At 54.2% G+C, this 25,842-nt stretch overlaps 1 protein-coding gene across 4 annotated transcripts; it reads left to right on the top strand.

Annotated features, from left to right (window-relative positions):
* Nucleotides 1–6,156: 6,156 nt before the first annotated feature.
* Nucleotides 6,157–25,495, top strand: LOC122485371 (MYCBP associated protein). Of its 4 annotated transcripts, none has more exons than XM_043584096.1 (19): nucleotides 6,157–6,273; nucleotides 12,497–12,624; nucleotides 13,190–13,349; nucleotides 13,501–13,604; nucleotides 15,075–15,264; nucleotides 15,516–15,631; nucleotides 16,433–16,583; nucleotides 17,525–17,640; nucleotides 17,725–17,840; nucleotides 18,289–18,400; nucleotides 18,880–19,069; nucleotides 19,550–19,737; nucleotides 20,417–20,563; nucleotides 20,911–21,321; nucleotides 21,706–21,827; nucleotides 22,470–22,585; nucleotides 22,952–23,097; nucleotides 23,277–23,447; nucleotides 25,323–25,495. In XM_043584096.1, exons 1-19 carry the CDS (start codon nucleotides 6,231–6,233, stop codon nucleotides 25,422–25,424), a joined length of 2,829 nt encoding a protein of 942 aa, XP_043440031.1. In that variant the 5' UTR covers nucleotides 6,157–6,230; the 3' UTR covers nucleotides 25,425–25,495. The 4 variants fall into 4 exon arrangements, with proteins under 4 accessions (XP_043440031.1, XP_043440030.1, XP_043440029.1 ...); XM_043584095.1 differs by lacking the exon at nucleotides 25,323–25,495 and adding an exon at nucleotides 25,004–25,172; XM_043584094.1 differs by lacking the exon at nucleotides 6,157–6,273 and adding an exon at nucleotides 6,366–6,525.
* The last annotated feature ends 347 nt before the right edge of the window (nucleotides 25,496–25,842 follow it).

Genomic DNA, 25,842 nt, shown 5'->3' with positions numbered 1-25,842 from the left:
TATTTTTTTAAATGTTTATTTTTGAGAGAGAGAGAGAGAGAGACAGAGTGTGAGTGGGGGAGGGACAGAGAGAGAGGGAGACACAGAATTCGAAGCAGGCTCCAGGGGCTGAGCAGGGCTTAAACCTGTGAACCATGAGATCATAACCTGAGCTGAAGTCGGAGGCTTAACTGACTGAGCCACCCGGGCGCCCCTGTTTTATCTGAAATTCTAATTTAACTGGGCATTCTGTATTTTATCTGGCAACCTTGAACACGACCCTTTAATATCTGAGAAAGGAAAGAGTTTTTGAATGGAATCCTATTAATTCTTACAGCTCCCTATTTTTGCCATAGAACAGACTGGCTCAGAGAGGTTAAGTGACCTAGCTCAAGGTCACCAGCTAGAAAATTATTGTGCTGGGATTTGAACTCGGATGTGTGGGAATTTGGATGCTCTGCTAAAATGGAACTCAAGACCAATGAACAAACAGTGATCTACTTACTGGGAACATGGGAGTCATGACTTAACTTGGTAATGACAGCACTTAGCATTGACCAAGGAGGAATACTGAAAAAGCGTGTTAGGGAACCAAATTTGAAGCAGTGTCTGTATGGCCCTGTCTATATTAATTTCCTACTGCTGCCATAACTCACTGCCACGAACTTAGTGGCTTAAAACAACACACATGTACTATCTTACAATTCTGGAGGTCACAAGACAGAAATGGCTAAAATCCAGGTGTCGGCCAAGCCCTGTTCCTCCTGGGGCTCTAGGAAAGAAGGTGCTCCTTGCCTTTTCTGGCGACTAAAGGCTGTCGCATCGCGCCAACACTGCCTCTGCCATCCCATCTCCTTTTTTGACCCTGACCCCCCTGCCTCTCTCTTATAAGGGCCCTGGGATTACACTGGGCCCATGGGATAGTTCCGGATAATATCCCCTTCTCAGAAGCGTTATCTGCAGAAGTCCTTTTTGCTGTGTTAAGGTAACAAATTCACAGCTTCTGGCGCTGAGGATGTGGAAATCCTTGGGGAGCCATCACTCTGCCTACCGCACAAAGACAGAAATGATCTAGTGGACTGGAGTGCTCTGGGCCTTAACTGTAATCCCTTTCATCTGTAGTTTTCAGAGTACTGACACATGGAGTACTTACTTTTGTTTTTCTCCTTGCACTGATCCTGGGAAGTGGATGGAGGAAGGGAGTATGGAGCCCATTCTGCAAGGGGAGGAGAGGAGGGAGACACAGGGCCAGAGTCACCCAGGTAGAAAGAGACTGGGGCTGGGGGGGTGGGGGCGCTGGGTGGCTCAGTTGGTTAAGCATCCCGTCTTCCAGCTCAGGTTATGATCTCGAGGTTTGTGGGTTCCAGCCCTGCATCAGACTCTGCTGACAGCTCAGAGCCTGGAGCTGCTTCAGATTCTGTATCTCCCTCTCTCTCTCGCTGCCCCCCCCCCCCCCCCGCTTGCACTCAGTCTGTCTGTCTGTCTCTCTCTCTCAAAAATAAACACTGGGGAGCCTGGGTGGCTCAGTCGGTTAAGCGTCCGACTTCGGCTCAGGTCATGATCTCACGGTCCGTGGGTTCGAGCCCCGCGTCGGGCTCTGTGCTGAGCTCTCAGAGCCTGGAGCCTGTTTCAGATTCTGTGTCTCCCTCTTTCTCTGACCCTCCCCTGTTCATGCTCTCTCTGTCTCAAAAATAAATAAATGTTAAAATTTTTTTTTTTAATAAATAAATAAATAAACATTAAAAAGGAAAAAAAGAAAAGAAAAAGAAAGAGACTCGGGCCCAGGGCCCTTCGCCAGCAACTTCCCTCTCAGTTCCAAGCCGAGAGCTGCTAGAACAGTGTTCTCCCTGGAGGAGCGGGGTACCCCCACAGTCTAGAGAAAGAAAAGACAGCTCCCCAGGGCCCTGATTCTTCCCTCAGCAAGCAGCCTTCTGACCAGCACAAGGAGGGAGGGAGCGAGAGAGGGAAGGAAGCGGCAGAGAACCTCCTTTTGGGGGAGGTTTCACCTTGGACCCTCGGGGCTTGTCTTTGACTGCAGCCCCAGGCAGATGGTCCCAGCAATTCCTGAACCAGAGGCGAGAGCTCTGGTTCTTAGACGTCTTGCAGCAAACCTCCTGGGAATGCGTCCCTGTGGTTTGCGGGTTTTGCCTTTGAGCACTGCTCCCCGGGAGCCAGGCTCTCTCTCCCTGCCCCGAAGATATTGAAAGGCAGCTGCCATGAACCTACTGCTGCTTCTCCAGGCTCCCCCCCCCGCCCCACACCTACCCATTGTTGATGGCTCACGTGTACCAGACACGCTTCTAGGAACTGGGATACGGCAGGGCGCCGGCGCCCCTGACCCTCACGCTTCAGAGGGGGCCCAGGGTAACAGACAGAGGAGGAGGAAGTGGAAAGGATCCTGAGGATAGCAAAACAGGGTGAGACGACAGAGGGTGACAGCGACTCTGAGGCCAGTGCTGCCCCCACTCCAAAGAGGAGAGAGATGGCTCAGGAAGGGCAACGTTAAGATGTAACCCCTGCTCCCCCCCCCCGCCCCGTTTTATTCCAAACCTCCTCTTGCTCCTGACCTCTACTCTGTGTAGGCTCCTAAAAGTCTCCTCTGGTGTCCTTCTGCAGGGGGGGGGAGTAAGGGCAGGTTGAGCCTGGGGACGGCGCCTGGAGTCTTTGCACCATCCCTGATGCTGAAGTCAGTCCCTCCTGGAAACAGAGTCCAGCTGTGGCCTGACTTTTGGGTCCAGGAGAACAGAAGCTTGCCGCTGAATGCTGGCTGAGCAAGGTTCCAGGGAGGAGGGGGTGGTGGTGTGAGTAGTCAGTTCAGAGGGTGGAGGCCAGATTAGAGGAGAGGGAGCCAGATGTGGAGAGTGGGCCGGGTGTGTGTGCGGAGGGGAGGCGGAAGCAGTGGCCTGAACTGGGAGGAGAGAGCCAGAGGGAGGGGAGGGCGGCCAGCAAGATGTGAGGGGCTGGCAGGGCCCCTGGGTGGCTCAGTCAGTTGAGCACCCGATTCAGCGCAGGGCATGATCTTGCAGTTGGTGGGTTCGAGCCCCGCGTCGGGTTCTGTGCCTGCAGCTCAGAGCCTGGAGCCTGCATCGGATTCTGTGTCTCCCTCTCTCTCTGCCCCTCCCCCGCTCATGTTCTGTCTCTGTCTCTCAAAAATAAATTAACATTAAAAAAAAAAAAAAAGATGTGAGGGGCTGGAGAACCAGCTGCCCCAGCCTCAGGCCTTGGGAGAGGGCGGCGCAGCCTGTGGAGGAAACACATTTTCTATTTCGGGAGGCTAGTTAGCCTCTGCAAAGAGTGGTTGACGACATGCCCGGCACCTGGCTGGGTGGAAACAAACAGAGACATGAGGCAGTAATTGAGGTTGTGCCCTCTGTCAACCCAGCCACCGCCTCTTCCCCGGGGCTCCCGGCTGGCTGTTGCTCAGGGGTGGAGGAGACTGTCACAGCTGCAGTAGCTAAATGATGCTATTCTGTCCTCTCCCCCCACCCCCACCCCTCTAGAGCTTTATCCTGTTGGGGCTTCAGCTCCTGCTGTGTCCTCCTGAAGAGGACCTGCCTGTTGCATTCTTACTTTCAGCAGCCTGCCTCAAATGCTACCTCCTCCAGGAAGGCTCCCTTGATATTCACTCTGCCTTCCCGACTTGTGATTAATCACTACCCCCTGAGCACATACATTAGAGTTGGAAATCCATTTTGAGATGACCCAGCTCCGTGTCTAAGGCACACTGATGTCAGCCCGGTTCACCCCAGGGACACATGAGTGCACTCCAGGGAGTTCCTGGAATTGAATGCAAAATCATGTGCAAAACCAGATGCAGAGATGATGGATAAACAAAAGGTGGTACAACCATACCGGGGAATATTATTTGGCCATAAAAAGGACAGAAGTGCTGATACGTGGTACAACACGGATGAGCTTTGAAAACATTATGCTGAGTGAAAGAAGAGAGACACAAGAGGCTGAATAGTGTGATTCCACTTATAGAAAATACCCAGAATATAGAAAATATATAGAAAATATCCATATCAATAAAGCCAGAAAGGAGGTCAGTGGTTGCCTGGGGCTGGGGAGAGAGAGGAATGGGGAGTGACTGCTTAATGGATACAAGGTTTCTTTGGGGATGATTAAAAAGTTCTAGAACCAGAGTGGTGATGGTTGGACAGCATTGTGAGTGTACTAAATGCCACTGAATTGCCATTTGTTAAAATGGTGAATATTATGTTACATGTATTTTACCACAGTAAAAAAAAAAATCCAAATGCACATATCAGGGGGGAAACTTCCTAGCTTTGCTTAGGTTCTTCGAAGCTCAAGCAGCTCTGATCTGGTCTGGCACCTTCATGAAGCAGACGGTGATATTGAAGCACAGAGAGCGGATGAGATCTGTCCAAGTTCACTCAAAGGATGGTGGCAGAGCTCAGCCTAACCATACATCTCTCCCCCCCGCCCTTTCTTCCCTTGTCCTTTAACCTCTGCTGAACCCGAATGGCCCCAGCCCTCTGTCCTGTGCTGAGCCAGGCTACGCACAAGCTGTGTCACGCCCCAAAGTTAAAAGGCCCTCCGGAAGCTGGGCTCCTGGAGTGAGTTGCGTGAGTGTTTGTCTTTCACTCTAAGCACCTACAGGGCAAGAGGGAATGCTTCTTACTGTCCTCTGTATGTCACTGAGCTCCAGGTTTCTTCCCTCAAGAAAGAACTCACTGTTCACCCGCAAGGAGCGCAGTTAGCCGACAGCCTCTAATGAACATTCTTTGCCCCAGACGTCCATGACTTTGGGAGATCTTCCACGCAGTCTGTGGCTCTCCCAGCCCAGTCCTGCTTCCTCCCCCTTCATCTTTCATAAGCCCTCCCCTACCCCCACTCTTCCCCACAATAAACATCTTGCGCTCCTGACCCCATCTCAGTGTCTGCCTCCCGGAGAGCCCAGATGACACAGTGCTCAGCTTGGTTACCCTAAGTGCTCAGTAAATGTTAATGGAGTGAACTGGAAGGAGGCTGGTGCTTGGACCTCCCAGAGCAGAAGAAAGGCTGCCCGTGGAGGATGTCTCAGTCATAAGAGACCATGTAGAAGGGCATGAAGAGGCCGTGCCCCCTGGGAGAGGCTGGGTAATGGGGAACACACAGGGAGCCTGGAGATTGACTGAACAGCCCTACAGGCATCCTCCCTAATTTCTCCCCTGTCTAGGGCAGACTGCAGCAAATCTTAGAACTAGCCTAGAAGACAGGGCACAAAGACCCCTGAAGTTGGATTTGGGAGAATCAGGTTCAAACGATGCTTCTTGCTAGTCAGGTGACTTTACATTCTTCTCTTCTATAGACCTCAGGTTTTTCATCTGTAAAATGGGTATAGAGTGTATCTCCCCCGTCCAACCCCAGCAGGATTTTGAGAACTGACTGAGAAGGTTCTACAGCTTATGGAGGACACTGTGGTGGGTAGTTTAAGTGCATACTCTCAGCTAATCCTTCAAGTTGCCCTGTGTGGGAGGCAATATGACCTCCACCTTATAAGGGAGAAAATTGTGGCCAGAGACGGCAAGGCACTGGTCCAAGAACACAAAGCTAGCAAGCCGGTGGTCTGGCTCTAAAGCCCTTTCATTCTTCCACACACAGTTTGAGTGACTACTTATGTGCTACCTGGGCTGGGGTGGGGACCAGTGACAGGCCTTCCATGCTCCTCCGGAATTTACATTCTCACAGCGAACTTCCCAACAGGCAACCCCTTAAACGAACAGAATAATTTGCAAATGCGTTCAGGCTCTAGGAAAAAAAGGAACCCGGGTGCAATCGTAACGTTGGGACCGCAGAGGGGCTACTTTAGATTGGGCGGTTAAGGGCAGCATCTCCAAGGACTGAAACCAGCAGTACGAGAAGGGCCCAAGTCGGGGTAAAAGCCTGGATTGTTTGGGAAGCGATGGAGGGCCTGTCGCAAGCGCGGGTGGGGGAGGTCACAGGCGCGCGCGTAGGGGGCAGGCAGGGGCCACCAGGTCCCCGAAACCCACGGGAAGCCACGCAGGGGGGCTTCGGCAGGGCGTGAAAGTAGTCATCCGGAGGCACCGAAGGAAGGCCCTGGAGCCGAGGCAGCCGCAGGCGGGGCGCATCCCCCTCTCTCACCTGCCCCCCCAGCCCCGCCCCCGCTGGCCGCTGACGTCACGGCGCTCGCCGGCGCCCCTGTGACGTCACACCCCCGGCCGGCGCAGTTCTCGGGGTCCGCGCGCGGGAGGAGCGGCCCGCGGCGGGCGCGTAGGCGTGGCCAGATGAAAAAAGTGGCTGCCAAGCAGTCTCCGCCCAAGTTGATCGGTGGGTGCGCGCCCCCGCGCGGGGCGCTGGTTGCTATGGACGCGTTGGCGGCCGCTGGCAGGCGGCGCGCTCGCGCGCGGGGTCGCGGGGGGGGGGGGGGGGGGGGGGGGAGCCGCATAGCCTCGTTATCCCAGGTCCCCGCGGCGCAGGGCCACGCTCACAGCCCGGGCCACACCATGAAGTCAGTAAAGAAGGAGTCCCGCTTGAGAATACCCGCAAGCAGATTCTTGGAGGCCGCAGAACTCATTAAAGGTTGGCGCTGGCTGCCTTGGGAGCTCAGGAGAACCCGACAGGGGCTGGGGTTCTTGGATGGGATTCACGACACGGGGCCTGGAGGACGGGGGTGACACCAGGATGGAGGTAAAGATCATGGAGGAATGGGGTACGGAACAAGGCGTACCCCATACCTCAGGGATGATGTACAAGGCAGCGACCCCCGAAAGGGAGGAGGCCCAGTGCACAGGGTCTTGGGGATGGGGATTAGGAAATAGGGGACTGCCAGAGGCCCCAGGGATCAGTTGTTGGGGAGATGGCATTGGGCAGGAAGGCATAGGAGACTTCTACCTCTAGCCAAATCTTAGGGTGGGACTCTGAAGGCAGGAGCCCTCCACTGGATGAGGTGCAGAAGAGTCAGGAAAGAGTTTCAGAAAGGCGGGGAACAGGAGTCCTTGGGAAAAGAAATTCAGGAAAGAATACAAGAAACATGTTGGGGCCGTGAAACCAACAACTGGGGGGATTCTTTGGAGGGTGTTCCCCTAAGAGGCCTGCTGGAAAAACGCAGGAGAAATGCCTAACCTGGCCGGTTCTGCCTCCCGTGTCTTTCCACCACATATATACCCTTTCTGGCTGGATGACACGTGTCCCATTTGTGTAACCTGGAGACAGTCGCAGGCATGACTGCTTCCTGGCCTCCTCAGCTACCCTCTGGTTGCAGGTGAGAGAGTCCCAGGGTGCGTGACAGCAGACTGACCCCCTGGACGTGTTCCCATTTGCAACCCACCCCCGCTTCCATCATTTTTTGCTGTTTCCATTTACTGGGGGCCTGCTGTGTGTGGGCACCGTGCTGGACGACAATGGTGTCAGTATTAACTGTGTGATCCCAGCCCACAAGAAACTCAGAATCTAGTGAACTGCCGGAGGAGGAACTAGATGAATGTCAATGCTGTGATATACCGATCCCTAGCAGTTAAGGAGGCTCAGAGCCCCTGACCTAGGTCTTAGATGCTAGAATTTGGGGGGAAGGTTTTCTGAAGCAGGTGACATCTGTGGCTGACACTCCACAGCCCCCCGAAAGGCAGTTTGCTTCTCCAGGTCTAGGGAGCAAGGAACAGCATCCGCTGAAGCATGGAACTGAGAATATAGATGACATTGGTGGCCAGGGCAGAGGTGGTGAGTGTGGAGGAATGGGAAAGGAGCCAGAGAGGGCTGCACAGGGAGGCAGGGGCCACACCTTGCTAGGTCAGAAAGTCTGGGCATGCTCTTGCAGGCCTTGGGGAGACCCAGAGCCAGCCTCAGGTAGTAGTGACCGTGTGAGAGGAAGGGCAGGTCTGCAGGTCAGCAGGGGCCCCTGGGAGGCCTGCTAAGTAAGTATGGCTGGCTTTCATCCCTCTTCATGGTATAAAAGTCAGATGTAGGCAGGACTGAGATGTTGTTTCATGATATAGTTCTTAACGATGGAGAGAGAAGAGAGCAAAATAACTGGCCCCTTTCCCAAGGGCAGTCAAGGGCTTTCCTAGCTACTGCCTCCTGCTTTCTGCATCTTATCAGATTTGAACTTTCTGCTGTAAACAAATCAAGGAAAGATTTATCACCGCGTATTCATTTTTAAGAAGGGGAAATTTAGTTTGTTAAATAGCCCTCGAGTTGAGAACATGCACCAGGGCGAGGAGGAAACAAAGTGGAGTGTTTAGTTTAGCATGCAATATTCCTTTTTCCCCTCTAAGTATCTCAGGGGACGTCAGTGTAGTAGGACAATGCTTTTGTCCCCCCCCCCCCACCCTTTCAGAGCAATATAGCTAATCAACACACGTAATCTCATGCTGTGTTTTTCCAAGGTCTCTGAATTATAAGGAAAAAGGCAAGCAAATATTGTGACGAAACCTGTTAAGAGATGTGAGTCCTTTTGGACTCCCAAGTTTCTCCCTGCTCTTGTTAAGAAACCAGGAGCACTCCCAGCAGTACCAGATGCCCCTCCCTGATCAATTAAAGCTCAGGCCTGGTAGGGACAGCCTCTCCCTTGGTTCCTCCAGAGCAACCCCAAAGTCAGAATTTCCCAAGGGCCTTAATCAACACTGAAAAAGAGTAACATTTAGATAAAACAAGAAACCAAAACATCGAGGCCGGGTTTCTTCCCCCTCCATGGCTTCTCCTTTCCCCCACTCCCACCTGACCTGAGCACCTTGCTTCCAGCTGCCCGGCCTGGCTCCCAAAGAGATGTGTCACTTTACTGCCCCGGGCTGGTCTTTGACCCCCTCGCAGCTGCCAAGATCGAGGGAAAATGCTGGTTGTGGGGCTCACCAGAAGCCGCATTCAGCGTGGGTTTCGAGATACACCCCCCCCCCCCCCCCCCCGCTCTCCCCCCCAGCCACCTGACTTACCTGCACTGGATGTATCACTTTGAAACGCAGCTTTCACCAACTCACCCTCCTGGACCAAACCTGCTTCCTTCCAGCAGGAAGACCAATGCTTCAGCCTTCCTTTGCAAAGCTGTCATGCCCTGGTTTTTCTCTCATCTCCAACACCCCCACCTCCCCAACACGCATTCTGTGTCGCCACGCCTCGCGGAAGCCACGTTCCATCTTCGTTCTGTGACTTCACCGGGAACAGCTCTGTTTGCTGCTCTGTCTGGGCAAAGGCTTCCTCTCCTTCAAGGCCTGACTTAGCCTGGGGAGCTGCCTATGACCCCCGCAGCTTCTCTTCCGAACCTTTCTTTACAGCCCTAAACTGTATGAGCCACATCCATCCGTTCCTTCTTGGACAAGTAACCAAACGCATTTTCTGTGCCACTAACTTAGGCCCTTATGTTATGCTGGTGTGTGTGTCAGCTCTAGTCTTCGGTTTCTCAAGAGGAGCCGTATCTTTTAAAAAAAAAATTTTTTTTAACGTTTATTTATTTTTGAGACAGAGAGAGACAGAGCATAAACAGGGGAGGGTCAGAGAGACAGGGAGACACAGAATCCGAAACAGGCTCCAGGCTCTGAGCTGTCAGCACAGAGCCCGATGCGGGGCTCGAACTCACGGACCACGAGATCGTGACCTGGCTGAAGTCGACGCTTAACCGACTGAGCCACCCAGGCGCCCCGAGGAGCCGTATCTCAACTTTTTATACCATTTTCTCTGTAGTTTATAGCGCAAAGAAGTTGCTTGGTCAATATCCTCTGTGTATATGTCATTTTGATAAATACTTTATTAACTAGAACACGCTACTCACTGACTGTATGCAGTAACAGGGCTTGTATTGAACTGTACCCAAGAGAACCTCAGAAAGACCTCAGACCAGAGTTTCACTATTTCAGAAGTCTTCAGCAACGTTGAAGGTTTGTAAATTTACACTTAGTCAGGGGTCCCTGGGTGGCTCATTTGGTTAAGCGTCCGACTTTGGCTCAGGTCATGATCTCACGGTTCATGAGTTCGAGCCCCGCATCGGGCTCTGTGCTGGGAGCCTGGAGCCTGCTTAAGATCCTCCTGCTTAGGAGAGGATGTCTCCCTCTCCCTCTCTCTGCTCCTCCCCCACTCATGCTTTGTCTTTCAAAAATAAATAAACATTAAAATTTTTTTTTAAAAAATTAAAATAAATTTACACATGGTAATTATACACGCCCCAGTAAAAAGCACACATCGGGAGATGTTTAATCCTTTGGGAAGGTGTTAGAGTCAGCCAAGGTGACAGACAGAGGAAGCAAATGTCCTGGAAAATAGGAATAATTCCAAAATATTTATTTAAAGTCTTTGTTTGTTTGTTTAAGTAACCTCTACACCCAATGTGGGGCTCAAACTCATGGCCCCGAGATCAGGAGTCACATGTTCCTCCGACTGAGCCAGCCAGGCACCCCAAATTCCAAAATGTTTATAAAGGCAGACCTTCAGCTGTTACCAGTTCTCTCTTGGTCTGCCATCACCTTTGGTGCCTTTGTAAAGAAGGGAGAGAAGAAGTGGAAGTTAAAACCGAAGGCTGCATTTTCATACGTGATGGCGGAGGGGACCAGAACTCAGGGTGGAGCTGTTCAGCCCTGTGTGTGTGTGTGTGTGTGTGTGTGTGTGTGTGCGCACAACGCCATGTGGTTCAACTGACATACACCTGGGTTTCTGCTGAACCGGTTGCTGAGGAGACGGACTGAACGATAGGCTGGATTTAGAGTTCTATTGGAATGATTCCGATTTGGGATTTTTGGCCACTATGTGGGCATTTCCTAAAAACACTTGATTTTGATAATCCGAATACCTGCCTTGATTTTTTTTAGTGACATTGCCCCTCGAAAATTACTCTGCATAGCAGCGGACAAATCCAGGTTTTGTTTTTAAAGTCCTTAAAGACAGGACTTAGGCTTTCTTATGGTATTTCGCGTGTCAGCCTCGGGCCTTGGGTCGAACCTTTCTAAACCAGGGGGCAGCAGACAGGAGGACCCAAGCCAGAGAAGCAAAATGCATTTGAAACCCGTTAACACCTCTGTGGGAGGAAGGCAGGGAGTGCGTCCTCACTGGAGAAGGATTCACTCTGTCCCGTGAGATCTCAGGGTCAGGCACCTGAGGGAAATCGGCTCAGATTTTTCCACTTTCCCCAGTCCCATGAGCCACTTTTCCCTTCATTCCTGCAATAGACTCCTAACTAGTCCTGTCCTCACCCTTACACCCCCTAAGCCCTCCCTTGCTATGTTGTGGCCCACGGGGTAAAGACCGAAGTCCTTTCCACAGCTCACTAAGGTCTTCCTACCAGCCACCCCCACCCCGCCCTCATGAACTCCAGCTATTTAAAAAATGTGCTCTGAGTTCCCCATGCATACACTGTTCTGTTGCCTCTAGGCCTCTTCCCTTTGCAATGCCTGTCCCCCAGTGCCTTTCCCATGTGTAACTTCTGTCATCTTTAGCTCTCAGTTTAAACATCACCTCCCCCCGAAGCCCTCCCCGGCCTCCCTGCACACTGGGCTGGGGTCCCCCTGGATGCTTCCATAGTAACCCCAGTTCAATGACGCTGTTTGGCAGCCTTGTCTCCCATGGGCTTGTGCTCTTTGAGGCCCAGGACTCTGCCTTATATCCCCAGAGCCTAGCACAGTGCCTAGCTAGAAGATGCCTGGCTAAAAGTATTTATTAAATGAAAGAATATGCAATATACGCTCAGAGGGGAATGTTCTGTTTCCCCCAGAGCATCTGCATTTTAGACAGTGTCCTAAGAAACCTGATGCTGGGGTACCTGGGTGGCTTAGTCAGTTAAGCGTTCAGCTCAGGTCATGATCTCACAGTTCATGGGATCAAGCCCCGCATCAGGCTCTGCACTGACAGTGTAGAGCCTGCTTGAGATTCTCTCCCTGTCTCTCTGCCCCTACCCCGCTCGCACACGAGCACTGTTTCTCTCTCTCTAAATATAAAATAAATAACGTTTAAAAAAAAAAAAAAAGAAGGAAACCTGACGCCTTCCCCTAGAACAATGCATCAATGCCAGCAATGGGGGGAGGCTGAGAAAGCATCTAGTCCACTTGTACCAAACTTCCGTGCATCGGAACCACCTAGGGAGTTTTTAAAAAAATAATGGTTTCCCTTAGCGCCGGCTCCATGCAGCAGCCAGGAAGCTGTGTTCGTAAATCTCTCCAGAAGATCCTCGGGCAGGCATCTGACTAATGTTCAGGAACCACTGATTTAGTCCAGCTTTCTCTTTTTACATAAAGGAAGGAGACCAGGAGAGGGCAAGCGATGTACGTACCCAAGGTTTTACAGCTTATAAGTAGCACAGCCCGGAATGGGGTATCTTCTGGTCTCAACTTCAGAAGTCTCAGTCTCACTGTAACAGGCCAGGGGGGAACGGGTAGGGGGACCTTCAGGAGAGAACTCGAGCCACCTTGGCAGCCTCTGCTGTCTGTGCAGGTGTTGAGCTCTGCCTCTCGCCATGAAATCTGATATATGTAGAGAGATACTATGTATTAGAATATGTTACATAGCTATGGTATAATCTGTATTATATATTAGAAATATATGTCTATTTCAGCACTTGTACTTTTCTGCTTCTCTTCAGAAAGGAAGCGGGCGAAGGTACCTGAGCAGCTCACACCCCCCGTTCAGGAAGAACCTGAGCCTGTTAGCAGTGTCCTACAAGGGGGTGACATCCTGGCCTTAGCCATTAAAAAGGAAGACTTGAAGAAGGTAAACCCAACTTGGGGCTCGAACTCACGAACCGTGAGATCACGACCTGAGCCGAAATCCAGAGTCGGACACTTAACCAACTCAGCCACCCAGGTGCCCTCACCTTTGCATCTAAAGGAATTTACTATGTTGTTTGTTTTAACGTTTGTGAGATTTACATAGAACCCCCGGGAAATGAGATGTTGAGGTGTCTTGCTTCCCATGGAGGCAAGTGTCTATAATCCCCATTTCACAGAAGGGAAAAGTGAGTTTGAGAAACATGTTACAGAGGTGGATAAAGCTGCTAAACCCTAACCCCACGCTTTACCTGGAAGAGTCAACCACCTCTCACCTGAACTGTCTGGAGGCATTAGATGTTATTTTTTTTTTCCCCTCCAGGACATTGCTAAGTCGTAAGTCTGTTGCATAGGCATTTCCTCGACAGAACATATGGACAGAACTGGAGAAACAGATTTGTCAGCCTTCAGGAATCCCACCAAGAATTAGGACAGAGGAGACGGGTGGTGTTATTTCCTCCTCCTGATCTCAAGTGGGATTCTCCTCTTTTGTTTTTTGTTTTTTTTAGCAACACATTCCTCGCTTTATTGAGACACAAGATAGACCTGTCGTCACCCAGAAGTTTATCATCCGTAAACTCAAACCCAAGGATCATAAGAGGAAGGTCTGCCACTTAGTAGCATATCCTGCTACTCCAGATGCAGCCACGAAGCCCCTGGACTACTCTGGTATGCCCAGCCTTGGCCTTGGCCTTGGCCTCACTGGTCTCTGAATTCGTGGAGCGGCCTTGAGAGAAAGCCGAGTCGCCATCAGAAAGTAACCCCTCGAATCTGGAATCGTTTACAGGACCTACTCTGTCCCCTCCCCTTTCCCCCCCAGGTCCGGGTGACAGCTTCCATGGCTGTGACCAGATTCTGCCTCACCACATCTTGGGGAGTCTCCAGGACTTTAAGAGAATTGCAGTTGCTCGAGGAAACATACAGGTTTGTTTGTACAGAGCCGCTGGGATGAGAGAAGTCGCTGAAGTCATCTCGGTCTTAACCACCTGGCACAGTCAAGCAGGACTGGGGTCCCAGAGAGGCAGTTCAGTCTCGGGGCCCCGGGGAATCTGAAGTGATAGTGACCCTCCCCCTGGAAACCGTGAAGCCACCTGAAGCTAGTTCAGCTGAAGCCAGGAATTCACTATAAGGATACAGAGGTGCCTCCAGGAACCCCAAAGCCAGTGTGTCCAGCCCCAGTTAGCCTGAACCCCGAGAGGCATCCGGGCTCAGGGCTCACACTCCTTCGCTGCCCTCCACTCCTCTGTGCGCCGGCTTCGTCTTCCCTTCTCCAAGGTCTGGCCTGCTCTCCTCTCTGGTCCACAGGGTGGAGGAAGGTGGCTTCCCGCAGCTCCCAGGGCCACATGAAGAGGGCCACACGTCTGTCTGACTTTCCCGTCGTGAGGTGCTTCACCCTCTCTCAGTTCCTTTGCTTCCCCGGTTCCAGGCAAAACATCTCCGATTGGTCTGGTGCTAAGGGGCCTGGGGTCATATCAAAATGTGTCTTGTCACCCTGCAGGTGCTGGTGCCAATCAGCATCAGTTGTGAGGACAGATACACTGAGAGTTGTCGGCCACAGGCTTAGAGCAAAGGTTCCCCTCTGGAAGAGAGGGAACTGACAGGGGCTTCCAAGGCCCCCTGGTTCTGTCACTCACTACTTGGGGTCCAGGAGAGGAGGGACTCTGAGCAGCGTGGGGGGACTGCAGGAGGTTAGGCCTAAAGAAGTCTCTGCTCAGCCCCGGCTCAGCTCCTCCTCACCAGGATCCACATGCTCACCGTGTACTTTTTATTTACTTGTTTGTTCGTTGGTTTGTTTAGAGGAGGGCGAAAGGGCAGAGGGAGAGGGAGAATCTTTTTGTTTTTTCTCCAAAATTTTATTTAAATTCTAGTTAGTTAACATACAGTACAATACTGGTTTCAGGAGTAGAATTCAGTGGTTCATCACTTACACGCAACACCCAATTCTCATCACAACAGGGGCCCTCCTTCGTACCCATCCCCCATCTAGCCCATCCTCCACCCACCTCCCTCCATCGACCCTCAGTTTGTTCTCTGTCTGGAAGAGTCTCTCATGGTTTGTTTCCCTCTCTTCTTTTTTTTCTCCCCCCTCCTATATGTTCATCTGTTCTGCTTCCCGAGCTGCACATATGAGTGAAATCCCGTGGTATTTGTCTTTCTCTGACTGACCCATTTCTCCCAGCATAACACACTCTAGCTCCATCCACGTCGCTGCAAATGGCAAGAGAGAGAGAGAGAGACAGAGAGAGAGAGAGTCTTAAGCAGGCTCCACACCCAGCTCGAGCCCGACTCGGGGCTCGATCTCACAACCGTGAGATTACTTCCTGAGCTGAAATCAAAGAGTTGGACGCTTGACCGACCGAGCCACCCAAGTGCCCCTCTCGGTGTACTTTTTAGCTGGCTGAGCTCATACACACCCCGCCCTGTCTGGTGACCCTCATCTCAGCTAAAGAGGAGCCAAAGCAGAAAGCCCCAAAAGAAGAGAAGGAGAAGGCTCATCCCTGGGCCCCCCCTCCTCAGCACAACTTTCTCAAAAACTGGCGGCGCAACCTAGCCTTGCGGAAGCAGCAGCAGGAAGCCCTGAGTGGTGAGCAAAGCGGACAGGGCTCCCGCCGGGCCTCATCAACCACCCAGGCTCCAGTGCTGGGTTTTTCTGTCGCTCCACCTGCCGGAGCCTGGGTTCAGGCTGGTCGCATTTGTGCCATCCACTCCCCAGTGTTTATTGCCGTTAGCGGGTCCTGAGATCAGCCCGGCGTTGGGACTGACCCGTAAGCAGTGCTAGGGCCCCTGTTCGTCCTGACTCGATGGCGGGCTGCATTCTTGGCTCGCTCCCTCTAGAACGCCTCAAGAAGCCGGTGGGCGAGCTGCTTATGCACACTGGGGAGGCCTACAGGCAGATCCAGGAGGAGCGGGAGCTCATTGACCGAGCGCTTCCGACACAGCATGATGGGAAGGTGAGTCGCCAAGTGCTCTGGGCGGAGGGGGCCCGGACCCGGGGACGGCTGCCTCAGGTTGCACAGTTGGGGGCAAAAAAAAAAAAAAAAAAATCTGCTCCTTCGAAAGGCATTGTTAAGCCCTCCAGGCCTTTGCTAAATCCTATTATGGGTCCTGTTATCGGGCACTGGGGGCCTGGCGAGCTAAGTTACTCAGCCTGTGGTGGTCAGCGGTAGTCAGCCTGAGGAGAAAGATATCACGGGTACTGAGTTACTAGAACAGTCTCCGTGTTGTCTCCTAAAAGCTGAGGCTCCGGCTTTCAGATGACCCAGGGCACCACACTATGTTCTGGTTTGTCAGTGCGGTGGCCGGTCTTGGCCCACACTATCCGTGGGGGGCTGAAGCAGGGCATCCTAAGAACAAAACGGGTGCTTTTTTTTTTTTTTTTTTTTTTTTTAACGTTTATTTATTTTTGAGACAGAGAGAGACAGAGCATGAACAGGGGAGGGGCAGAGAGAGAGGGAGACACAGAATCTGAAACAGGCTCCAGGCTCCGAGCTGTCAGCACAGAGCCCGACGCGGGGCTCGAACTCACGGACCACGAGATGGCGACCTGAGACAAAGTCGGCCGCTTAACCGACTGAGCCACCCAGGCGCCCCTCAAAACGGGTGCTTCTTTCCTGCTCCCAGGGCAGCAGCGAATCCCCCAGAGGGAGCATCTGAAGTCTGTGGGGCAGTCTTGTCCACCCGGACCCCCCCACCTCTGCCAGCCTCTCTCCAAAGTGTCCGGGTGATCTGACCCATGTGTCCTTCCTTGCCAGAGCTGTGAGGAGACCAGTGGGTTCTGGAGTCGACTGGAATACTTGGGAGATGAAATGACGGGTCTGGTAATGACAAAGACCAAAGCTCAGCGTGGCCTCCTGGAACCGATCACTCATGTCAGGAAGCCCCACTGCATCCGGGCAGAGACAGGTGAGGGGTGGGCGGGAAACCAGCAGCTTGGGACGGGCCTGGGACGGGGGACAGCATGACCGTGGAGTGAGAACGGCCTGGGATGGGGGCCCGTAACCCTTGGAGGTCCAGTCCCCCCGGCAGTAAGACAGCAATAGGGAGGCGAGCTGGAGCGTGAGCTGTGGGGCTGCTCTGTCTACGCGGCCACCGTGGCCACTGGGGTCATCCATCGAGCACCTGGGACGTGGCTAGTGTGAACTCAAGTGCTGTAAGTCTCAACTACACGCTGGGTTTCGAAGATTCCTACTCGCATAAAATACAAGCCATTAAGTATATTTTTACGAATCATGTCTATATTGATTACTTACTGAACTGATACTATCTTTGATCTGCTGGGTTAAACTAGGTTACTAAGGCTAATTTCACCTGTTTTCGCCTTTTTCAGCGTGGCATCTAGGAACTTTGAAATTACATTGGCAGCTTGCATGTGCGGTTTGCGTGATATTTCTGTGCGGCTGCACTGCTTTAGAGGCTGCTGGGCTGCCTGGGTTCAGACCCCAGCTGTGTTGGGTTTGTGAGCTCCAGTGAGTTAGTTAACCTCCCTGGTCCTCCGTTTCCCCATCTGTAAAGTACCGTGGGACAAGAGAGTGTTAAATGAGACAGGGCGCGTATGTGAGAGGCTTTGGCGGGTTGTTAACACGGTCAAATGGAGCCGCTGTTGCTGTTATAAACCCAAAGGTTTGCAGCTTCGCAAGCTGATTTTGTGGGAGCCCTGAGCAGCGTTGCGGAGGCGGTAGGTATGGGGCAGGCAGGCGGACCAGAGTCCAGCTGCACAGGGAAGGTGTATTTTCCCCTTTCCCGGAAGTGGTGCCGGGCTGGGTGCTCTCAGAGCCCTGACGGCGGGTGGAGAAGAGGCCCCCACAGCAGACTGTGCTGAGGGTCCCTGGACCCTGCTGCTCTAGGACTGCCGGCCCAGAAGGATGCTTGGTACCGCTACACCTGGGATCGGAGTCTGTTCCTGATCTACCGACGCAAGGAGCTGCAGAGCGTCATGGCAGAGCTGGACTTCAGCCAGCAGGTCAGTGCCCCTCGGTGCCGGGAAACCCCTTAACGTTGGGCCTGTCTTCAGTCAGCTAATCTTCCCTTTCTTGGTCTCCCTGAGGATATCGATGGCCTGGAGGTGGTGGGCAGAGGGCAGCCTTTCTCGACCGTTACCGTGGAAGACTATCCAGTATTCGATAGGAGCCAGGAAAGTTCCTCTGAAGACACAGGGCCCTCGTGAGTCGGGCTGGGCCCTAGGCAGAGAGGTTGGAAAGAGCGGCCTCCCCCCCCCCCCACCGCCCCGCACCCACAGTATAAAGGGAGGACTCCCCGCTCTGAAATCTGGCGGCCTCCGTCCCGGCCTCTCAATGGGCCCCTTCCAACACCTGCACCAGCTTTTCTGTGACCGTCTGCCCCCTTCCAGCAACCAGCCCCTAATGGGGATTTTCCAGCCATGGAAATGCTGTGAAATGCCGTGCACGCCAGATGGCTGTGCGTGAAGAGTCTCTGTGTCCAAGAAGCGCCCACCTGCAGGAACAGAGCAGGACAGAGCTGAGCCCGAGCGGAGCCCTCCATCAGAGGGTAGAGCCGGGCCCCTCTTTAGGCCTGGCAGCCATTTCTGTGGGCTGCACATGGCCAGACCGTGGTAGCCTCAGGGAAAGGAAGTCCTCGGGTTTTCTTCCAGAGACTCATTGGCCAGTTACCCTGACGATGTCCCCATGCCTGTTCTTGGCCCTTCTCTGCTGTTCTGTGGGAAGCCAGCCTGCTGGATCAGAGGCCGTAACCCAGAAGACAAGGTAAAACTGCCTTCACCCTCACCTACCTGCGGGAAGGGCCTCCCTCAGGTGCAGTCACAAGGAGCCTGGATAGTCACCTATTTGCATTTTTATCTAGTCAGGCATTCAGCAGGTCTGAAAATGGTAACAGCAAGGCTAACTTAAGCTAGAAGGAAATCACAAGACTGAAAAGAGACTGTCACAAGCCACCCAGCTCGTACCTAGCCCCCCAAGCATGTAAATAAGTGAAACTTCTCAAACAGGTATGGCTTCCAGAAGGTTCTAAAGGAGCAGAATTGTCCATCAGATACAAAATCTGTTTTATCTTCCCTTCTTGCCGTGGACGGCAGCCTCAGAGACAGCCGTTGTCGGGGTACAGTGATAGCACCCTGAGAGCAGCCAGGCCCCGGAGGGCCAAACCCAAAAACGCCCCTGGCAATCAAGGATGAATCGGTCACCCTGGCCCAGAACCTCCCTCAAAGACCTTTCTCCTTCCCCAGAAGCATGTTGGCATCGCTGTTCGCTTGACCTTCGAAACTCTAGAAAGGGAGAAGACCTCTTCGGAACTGACCGTGGTCAATAATGGCACCGTGGCCATTTGGTACAACTGGCGGAGGCGGTCTCAGCTGGACTCTTTCCAAGACCTGAAGAGAAACAGGATGGAGCGGTTTTACTTTAACAATCGAGAAGGTACCCAGCTGCCCTACTCCCGGGCTCCTGTCTGTAGTCTGCAAGGAGCCAAAGTTTAGCTGAAGTGCCTGCAAGTTTTGAACCCCTCTCCTCTGCCTCCTCTCGTCCATTTCTTCTGTGAATTGTGTCCTCTCCTAACTGTGCATGTCTGTTGGGGGAACAGCCGAACTCGAGAACACAGAGAGTCTGGCTCACCAGGGAGCAGAAACTTTCTAGGGGTTCAGTTACCCATATGCTCAGGCCTGAGGCTAGGATGAACCCCCACCCCACACACCTCATCCCCGTTTGCCTGGGACTTTGCCAGTTTTTGCGCAGGAAGTCAAAAGTCCCACTTCCCAGGAAACCCCTCGGTTCTGGTCACCACCCTGGCCAGGGGCCCAGTTAACTGTATGCATGGGCTTAGGGCTCAGTGAATATTGTGCAGGCTTGGGGCTCAGCTAGCTCCCATGTGGTGAAAACCTCCGTCTCTGTCCCTGGCAGGTGTGATTCTGCCTGGAGAAACGAAAACCTTTACCTTCTTCTTCAAGTCTCTGAATGCTGGCATCTTCAGGGAATGTTGGGAGTTTGGAACCCACCCCGCCTTATTAGGAGGTGCTCTCCTGCAGGTCAACCTCCGCGCAGTCTCCCTGACCCAGGATGTTTTCAGGGAAGAGAGGAAGTTACTGAAGGTAACCCAGGATCTTGCCCCCTCCCCCCCACCTCCCCCTGGACACCAGATAGTTTCCTCTGCTTTTCTTCCTGGCACTGCCTGCGGGGATCTTATTTCCTCCAGCCCAAGAGGTGAATTTCTCACCAACAGGCCGCTGTTTTTGCCAACAAAGACCTGGGGAGTGTTTGTTGGGAGAGGTGGGCACTGGGAGTCCACCGGCCCCGGCCCCCAGTCAGTTCCAGAGCTGGCCCCTGGTGCTGTGCCTTCGGGCATTCTATAGAAAGCTGGGCTTTTTTTTTTTTTTTCCTATTGTGGCCCCCAAACATAAGCCAACTACTTTAGCTGAGGCTCCGCCCGTGGTGCACCCAAACCATGTGGCCCCCGCCCCTCGCCCTCCTTCCTAATCTGGGAGAAATGCTGACTGTGTGATCTTCTGGCCCCATGAAAGAGCAACTTCTCTCGGACTGGCTCCCTTCCTACAGGCTTTCAGCCAGTTGTAGGGAACATGGATGTTTGGAGATACCGAGGGGGTTTTGAGTCCGGAAACGGGAGTGTATGTACGTGTGAGAGAGACGGACGGTAGAGAGAGCTCAGCCCCTGGGAAGGCACAAAGTCCTGAGGGCTCCGGCTCCCCTCAGGGATGCAGCGGGGGTTTTGAAAGGCTGAGCCGCCATCGTGTGCCACCTTCCCTTCCCCAGGACAAGCTGGCTGCCCACGAAGCGGTCACCATTGTGGACAGCGTGCTGCAGGAGCTGCTGAGTGGGATCCTGACCCCAGAGCGTGCACCGTCCCCCGTGGACGCCTATCTCACTGAGGAGGACTTGTTCCGCCACAGAAATCCTCAGGTGCAGGCCTGTGACGGGGGTACTAGTTACATCCTCGCTTTCCGGTGAGGAAACTGAGGCCCAGGGCGGGTTACGTAATTTGCCCAAGATAACTTAGCAAGTAAGTGGATGCTGGGTCGGGAACAGAGCTTCGGGAACTCCTTCATTCAAACGCGATCTTAACTTGGGATCGCGAATGCGAGAACAGCTTGAAGAGGATGCGAGGGGCCACTCTGGCCACCGCGGCCCCTGCTGGCTTCCTCCCTGCAGCCCCCCACCAGTGCCCTCGAGGGAACGGGCCGGCTGGGACTCCGGGTGCCCCACGGCCTAGCCTCCCCAACGCGTGTCTTCCCTTGCCTTTGCTGCAGCTGCATTACCAGCACCAAGTGGTGCAAAACCTGCACAGGCTGTGGCGCCAGTACCTCACCCTGCCCCCCAAGGCCGAGGAGGCCAGGCCCAGTGAGGAGGAGCGCCACAGCCCCAGGGCCCGGGCTGCCTACTTGGAGAAGGCCTCCGTGAACGTGGAGCCCTCGGTACACTCTAAGAGCCCAGTCTCGGAATCCCAAGTGCCCCGGCAGGAGAGTGAGGCCTTCAGGGACTCCCGAGACGCTTCAGGGTCCCAGAAGCCTGGAGCGGGGGCTCAGAGTTCTCAGCGGAAGAGCATTATGGAGGAGATCCTGGTGGAGGAGAGCCCAGACCTGGGGAGCACCAAGAGCCCCTGGGAGCTGGATGGCCTTTCTCCACCTGAATGGAACCTCTGTTTGGAGGATTTCGGAAAGGTGCTCACCTGACCCTGAGGGGTTGGTAGGAGGGCGGCCCTGGTAGAGGTGCCAGCGCACCGAGGGAGGGCCCCAGTTGTCCCCTTTGCCCCCTTGGGCGAAGAAACAAACTCTCGTGAAGGCCCGGAGAAAGCAGTCTCTTGGGTCATCTCTTTTTGTCTCGGGCGCCTAGGCCACCACGGGATAGGAGGGGTGCCTTCTCCGACCCAGGCACCCGTTGGAGAAGGGGACCACGGGTACATATTTCTGGGGGAGGTCCACCCTCCTTGGCCGCACCCCCATACGGCTCTCTGTCCTCACTGCACGAGGCCCATCGCTAGGGGACATGGGGACCCTTGGTGTCCCGGGCAGAATGACTGCTCATGCTCCCTACAACCCTGCCAGGCAGTGATGGCACTCCCTGAGGAGAGCCAGAGGGAGGACGCCCTCATCGGGCTCAACAAAGCAGCCCTGGAGCTGTGCCAGGAACCGAGGCCCCTGCAATCTGACTTGCTGCACCAGATGTGGTAGGTGCCCCCCGGCAGAGCTGGCCCGGGCTCCCCGATGGGGCGTCTGACGGCCTGTGGTTCTGGGCGCGCGCAGTCCTAGGTCACAAAAAAGGTGCTGCAGACCCTCCACACTCTGGCACCTGCCGCGGCAGCCTCTCGGGCACCGGCTGCTCTCCAGAGTGGAGGAAGCAGCTGCTCTCTCTTTCCCGCCCCCTCTCCTGGTTCCTTCTCAACCAGCAGAGGAATGGGCCGAGGAGACACCGGAGGACAGCGAGAAGGGCAGAATCCATGAAAAGCCTCCCTTCTTGCTTGGAACTTGCTTGGTTATGCATGAGCGCCTTCAGTGGGGCCCTCAGGGAACCTCGCAAAAGCTACCCTGCTCCCACAGGGTCGGTCCCAAGTCTAGCCAGGGTCTCAAGCCGGAGCCTAGACTGACCTACCCCTAGCCCCGGGCCACTCTTTCCCAGTGGCTGCCTGAGGGGAGCCAGATCCCCGTCTGAGCACCTGCACGGGTACTGGTGAGGCTGCTGGGCTAGGCGGGGCATGGCCCCTCCGTGGTAGCCCTTGGCACCCGTGTCCTGGAAGGGAAGGACCCACGCCTCTGCACATTCAAGGGCAAACGAGGGGTGATGGCTTTCTCCAGTATGCCCTGCTCTCTAGTTTGCAGCTATGGCGGGATGTGATTGATGGCCTGGTGGGCCATTCCCTGTGGCTGAGGGCTCTGCTGGGCCTGCCTGAGAAGGAGACCATCTATTTGGACCTACCAGAAGAGCAAGGTCAGACTGCAGCCATGCCCCTCCCCACCCCTCCGCCCCCTGGCAGTGGCCCCTCAGCCATTTGCACCCTTCTGGTGGAAACTCCGTCAGGTGGATCCGCGGGGTGGGCCCCACTACCCTTCTATCTGCTGCCAGGACTTGGGACCCAGAAGCGACCCGAGTGCCCACCTTCGCTCAGTCCCCTGGTTTGACAGGCGGAGCCCTAGAGAGGTTGAATGACTCACCCCTGCCCTGCAGTCCTGCTGCCCAAGGTCACGTGCTCTGCTCCTTCTCGGAGCACCGACAGCCCAGGGTCCTTGGCTTTCCCGACCCTGCCTGTGGGGTCAGCGAGGCCAGGTCACGCCGTCTTGCATCCACCTCCCTTAGATCGCAAGTCCCCGCCTGTCACAGAAGTGAAAGCGACTGCCGGGAAGATTGGGAAGGAGGACCGGAAAGGGGCAGCCCAGGAAAAGAAGCAGCTGGGAATCAGAGAGAAAGAGGACAGAAAACCTGCCAAGCTGCCGGGGAAAGAGGCATGCTGGGACATAGTGTGGGCCTCAGGTGGGGCCGGGGAGGCGTCGGACGGGCTGTGGCAGGTGGACGGTCACTCCAGCGAGAGACCCTGGGCCTCCCAGTGAACTGCTCTTGAGAAAGCCCTGGCCCTCCCCCGGGAGCTCCTGAAGGCTGTGCGTGTCTCCGTCTCTCCACGCAGGACCGTTTAAACAGCAAGAAGCACAAGGCAAAGGATGACAAGAAACCGCTGAAGTCTTCAAGTCGGGACAGGGTTTCCTTGGAAGACCCTGCCCCTGACAGCACTATGACCTCCCAGGAACCCATAGATCCCCTGGTCATGAAGAAATACACCGAGAGGCTGCACACGGAGGTGAGGGCCCGAGCCCCGCGCCCAGCCCTCCCCTCGCTCACACCTGCTCTGCGTGCCATCCTCCCCTCCCTCATTCATCCTGTTTATTCCACGAGCGAGAAACGCCTAGCGTGTCCGTGATGGAAGACGGAAGCAGAGCTGCCCCTGTGAAGGGCATCCTGGTGTGTGAGGGACAGGCCTCGGGCATAAATGGCATACCGGGTGTGTTCAGTGACTAGCAGTGTGGGAGAGAGATAACCCAGGGCCAGGGGGTGGGGAAGGCCTGGGTGGGGGCAGGTGAGCCTCACTGCGACACGGAACAGACCCGAAGGGAGGTGAGGGGCGGCCATGTGGACATCCAGGAAGAGTGCCCCAGGCAGAGGGTGCAGTTAAGGCAGGGGAGGGAGTGGCCGGGAGGACAGAGGCCACAGAGGCCACCGAGAGGGAGCAAGTCTTAGGGCGTGTGGGGCTTCGTAGGCCATTGTGTGGCCTTGGGGTTTTTCTGAGTGAAATGAGAAGTCCCAGGGTTTTGAACGGAGGAGTGATATGGTCTGACTTAGGCTTTAGAAGATCACCCTGGCTGTGTTTGGGAAAACAGACTAGGGGAACAGAGCAGAAGCGCCTCCTTTTCTGCCACCCCCACTTCCTGTCTGTGTTAGGTGCGTCACGGCAGATGGGGGAACATTAGGTAGGGTGGATTTTCAGCAAGTGTGAGGGCTGTAAAGCACTGCAGAGACTTCCTAATGGTATACGCTCTTTTTCTTTCTTTCTTTATAATTTTTTTTAATGTTTTATTTATTCTTGCGAGAGAGAGACAGAGCACGAGCAGGGAAGGGGCAGAGAGAGAGAGGGAGACACAGAATCCGAAGCAGGTTCCGGGCTCTGACCTGTCGGCACAGAGCCTGATGTGGGGCTCGAACTCACGAACCACGAGTTCATGACCTGACCTGAAGTCAGATGCTTAACTGACTGAGCCACCCAGGCACCCCAATTCTTCTTGGTTTTAAATGTTTATTTATTTATTTTAAGAGAGAGGGCACATGCACGAGTGGGGGAGGGGCAGAGAGAAAGGGGGAGGGGAGAGAGAGAGAGAGAGAGAGAGAGAGAGAGAGAATCCCAGGCAGACTCCTCGCTGTCAACGCACAGCCCGACGCGGGGCTGGGTCTCATGAACCGGGGAGATCGTGACCTGAGCATAATGGTCTATTCTTAAGCGGTAAGTCCTTAGAGAGTCACTCAGGTGTTGTGTTCTGTTCTTTGTTATTTCGGAGCGGAGGTCCACGAAGCCACATTCGATTGTCACCGTGTCTAATGGCAGTGCTTTGTCTTCCTCTGGTGTGGACAGCTAGGTAGCCGCGATTGCATCATACATTGTGGTAACGCTCCGGATCCCATTTGATCAGAAGTTCCATTTGCTACTGGTGACATCACTGTGATTTCCGAAGGCTGATGGGGTTTAGAGAGTAATCATAGGGCTCTTTGAAATAAAGAATCAGCTTGCCGAGGCTCATGTGGTCCGGCCCCACGGGAGGGCTTGGTCCTGGAGACATTTCGGTATGTGGATCTGTGATCTCACAGGAAGGATCTTACACCCCCGATGGCCAGGGTGGAACTGGACCGCCCCACTGTTCCTTGGAATTGCCTCTTCAACCACCCCAGGCTCTAAGGCCCCCATATGTCCAAGGGGCTAGTGCAGGATGACCTCCGCAGGCCGGTCCGAAAAATAAAGCTCTCTGCAAAAACAACAGTTCTACAGAAGCTCCACAAGTTTGTTTTTACCCCTTCTGCCGCTTCTGTCCTGGTGTAGACATGTCCCTCGTAGCCTGCCGGGTGCTCCCTTGTGTAGGGGCTTCCCACAGAGCAAACCCTGGCCTGTGGTTTCATCCCATTCTTCCAGGTCTACGGGCTGCTGGACACCCTAGTGACTGACCTCATGGTCCTGGCTGACGAGCTCAGACCCATAAAGAATGTCGAGGAGACTTTGCGTCTTTGTATCTGACTCAACGCGTGCAAGGTGCCTTCTGGGAAACTGATTTACAAACAAGTCAATAAAGAACTTTTAGGCCTTTGTGTCTTGAATGTCAGATCTTGATGAAGCCAGGTCATGACCCGGGTCTCCCGTGTCCCACCTGCCCCAGATCCCCCTCCTCCTGGTTCCTGGAGCCATCCAACAGGAGGTAGGAGAAACACACCCGGAAGGTGATGTGTGGGGTGCTGAGCAGAAGAGCAGGTTGGTAGCAGGACAAGGAACGAGTCCGGTGACAGGACAGCATCACCTGTCATGAACCCCGCCTCTGACCTTCCTTGGCCCAGGCTTTTGGGGTTACACTTCCGGGAGCCAGGTCTTTCCCAAGTGTCATCACCAAGTATGACCAATGTGAGACCAGGAGAACTAGACCCCATGGGGCCTGGCTCCC

This window comes from Prionailurus bengalensis, chromosome E1 (assembly GCF_016509475.1).
Source record: "Prionailurus bengalensis isolate Pbe53 chromosome E1, Fcat_Pben_1.1_paternal_pri, whole genome shotgun sequence".
Lineage (NCBI taxonomy): Eukaryota > Metazoa > Chordata > Mammalia > Carnivora > Felidae > Prionailurus > Prionailurus bengalensis.
Note: the sequence above shows the minus strand (reverse complement) of the source record. Positions and strands in the feature narration are given on the sequence as shown.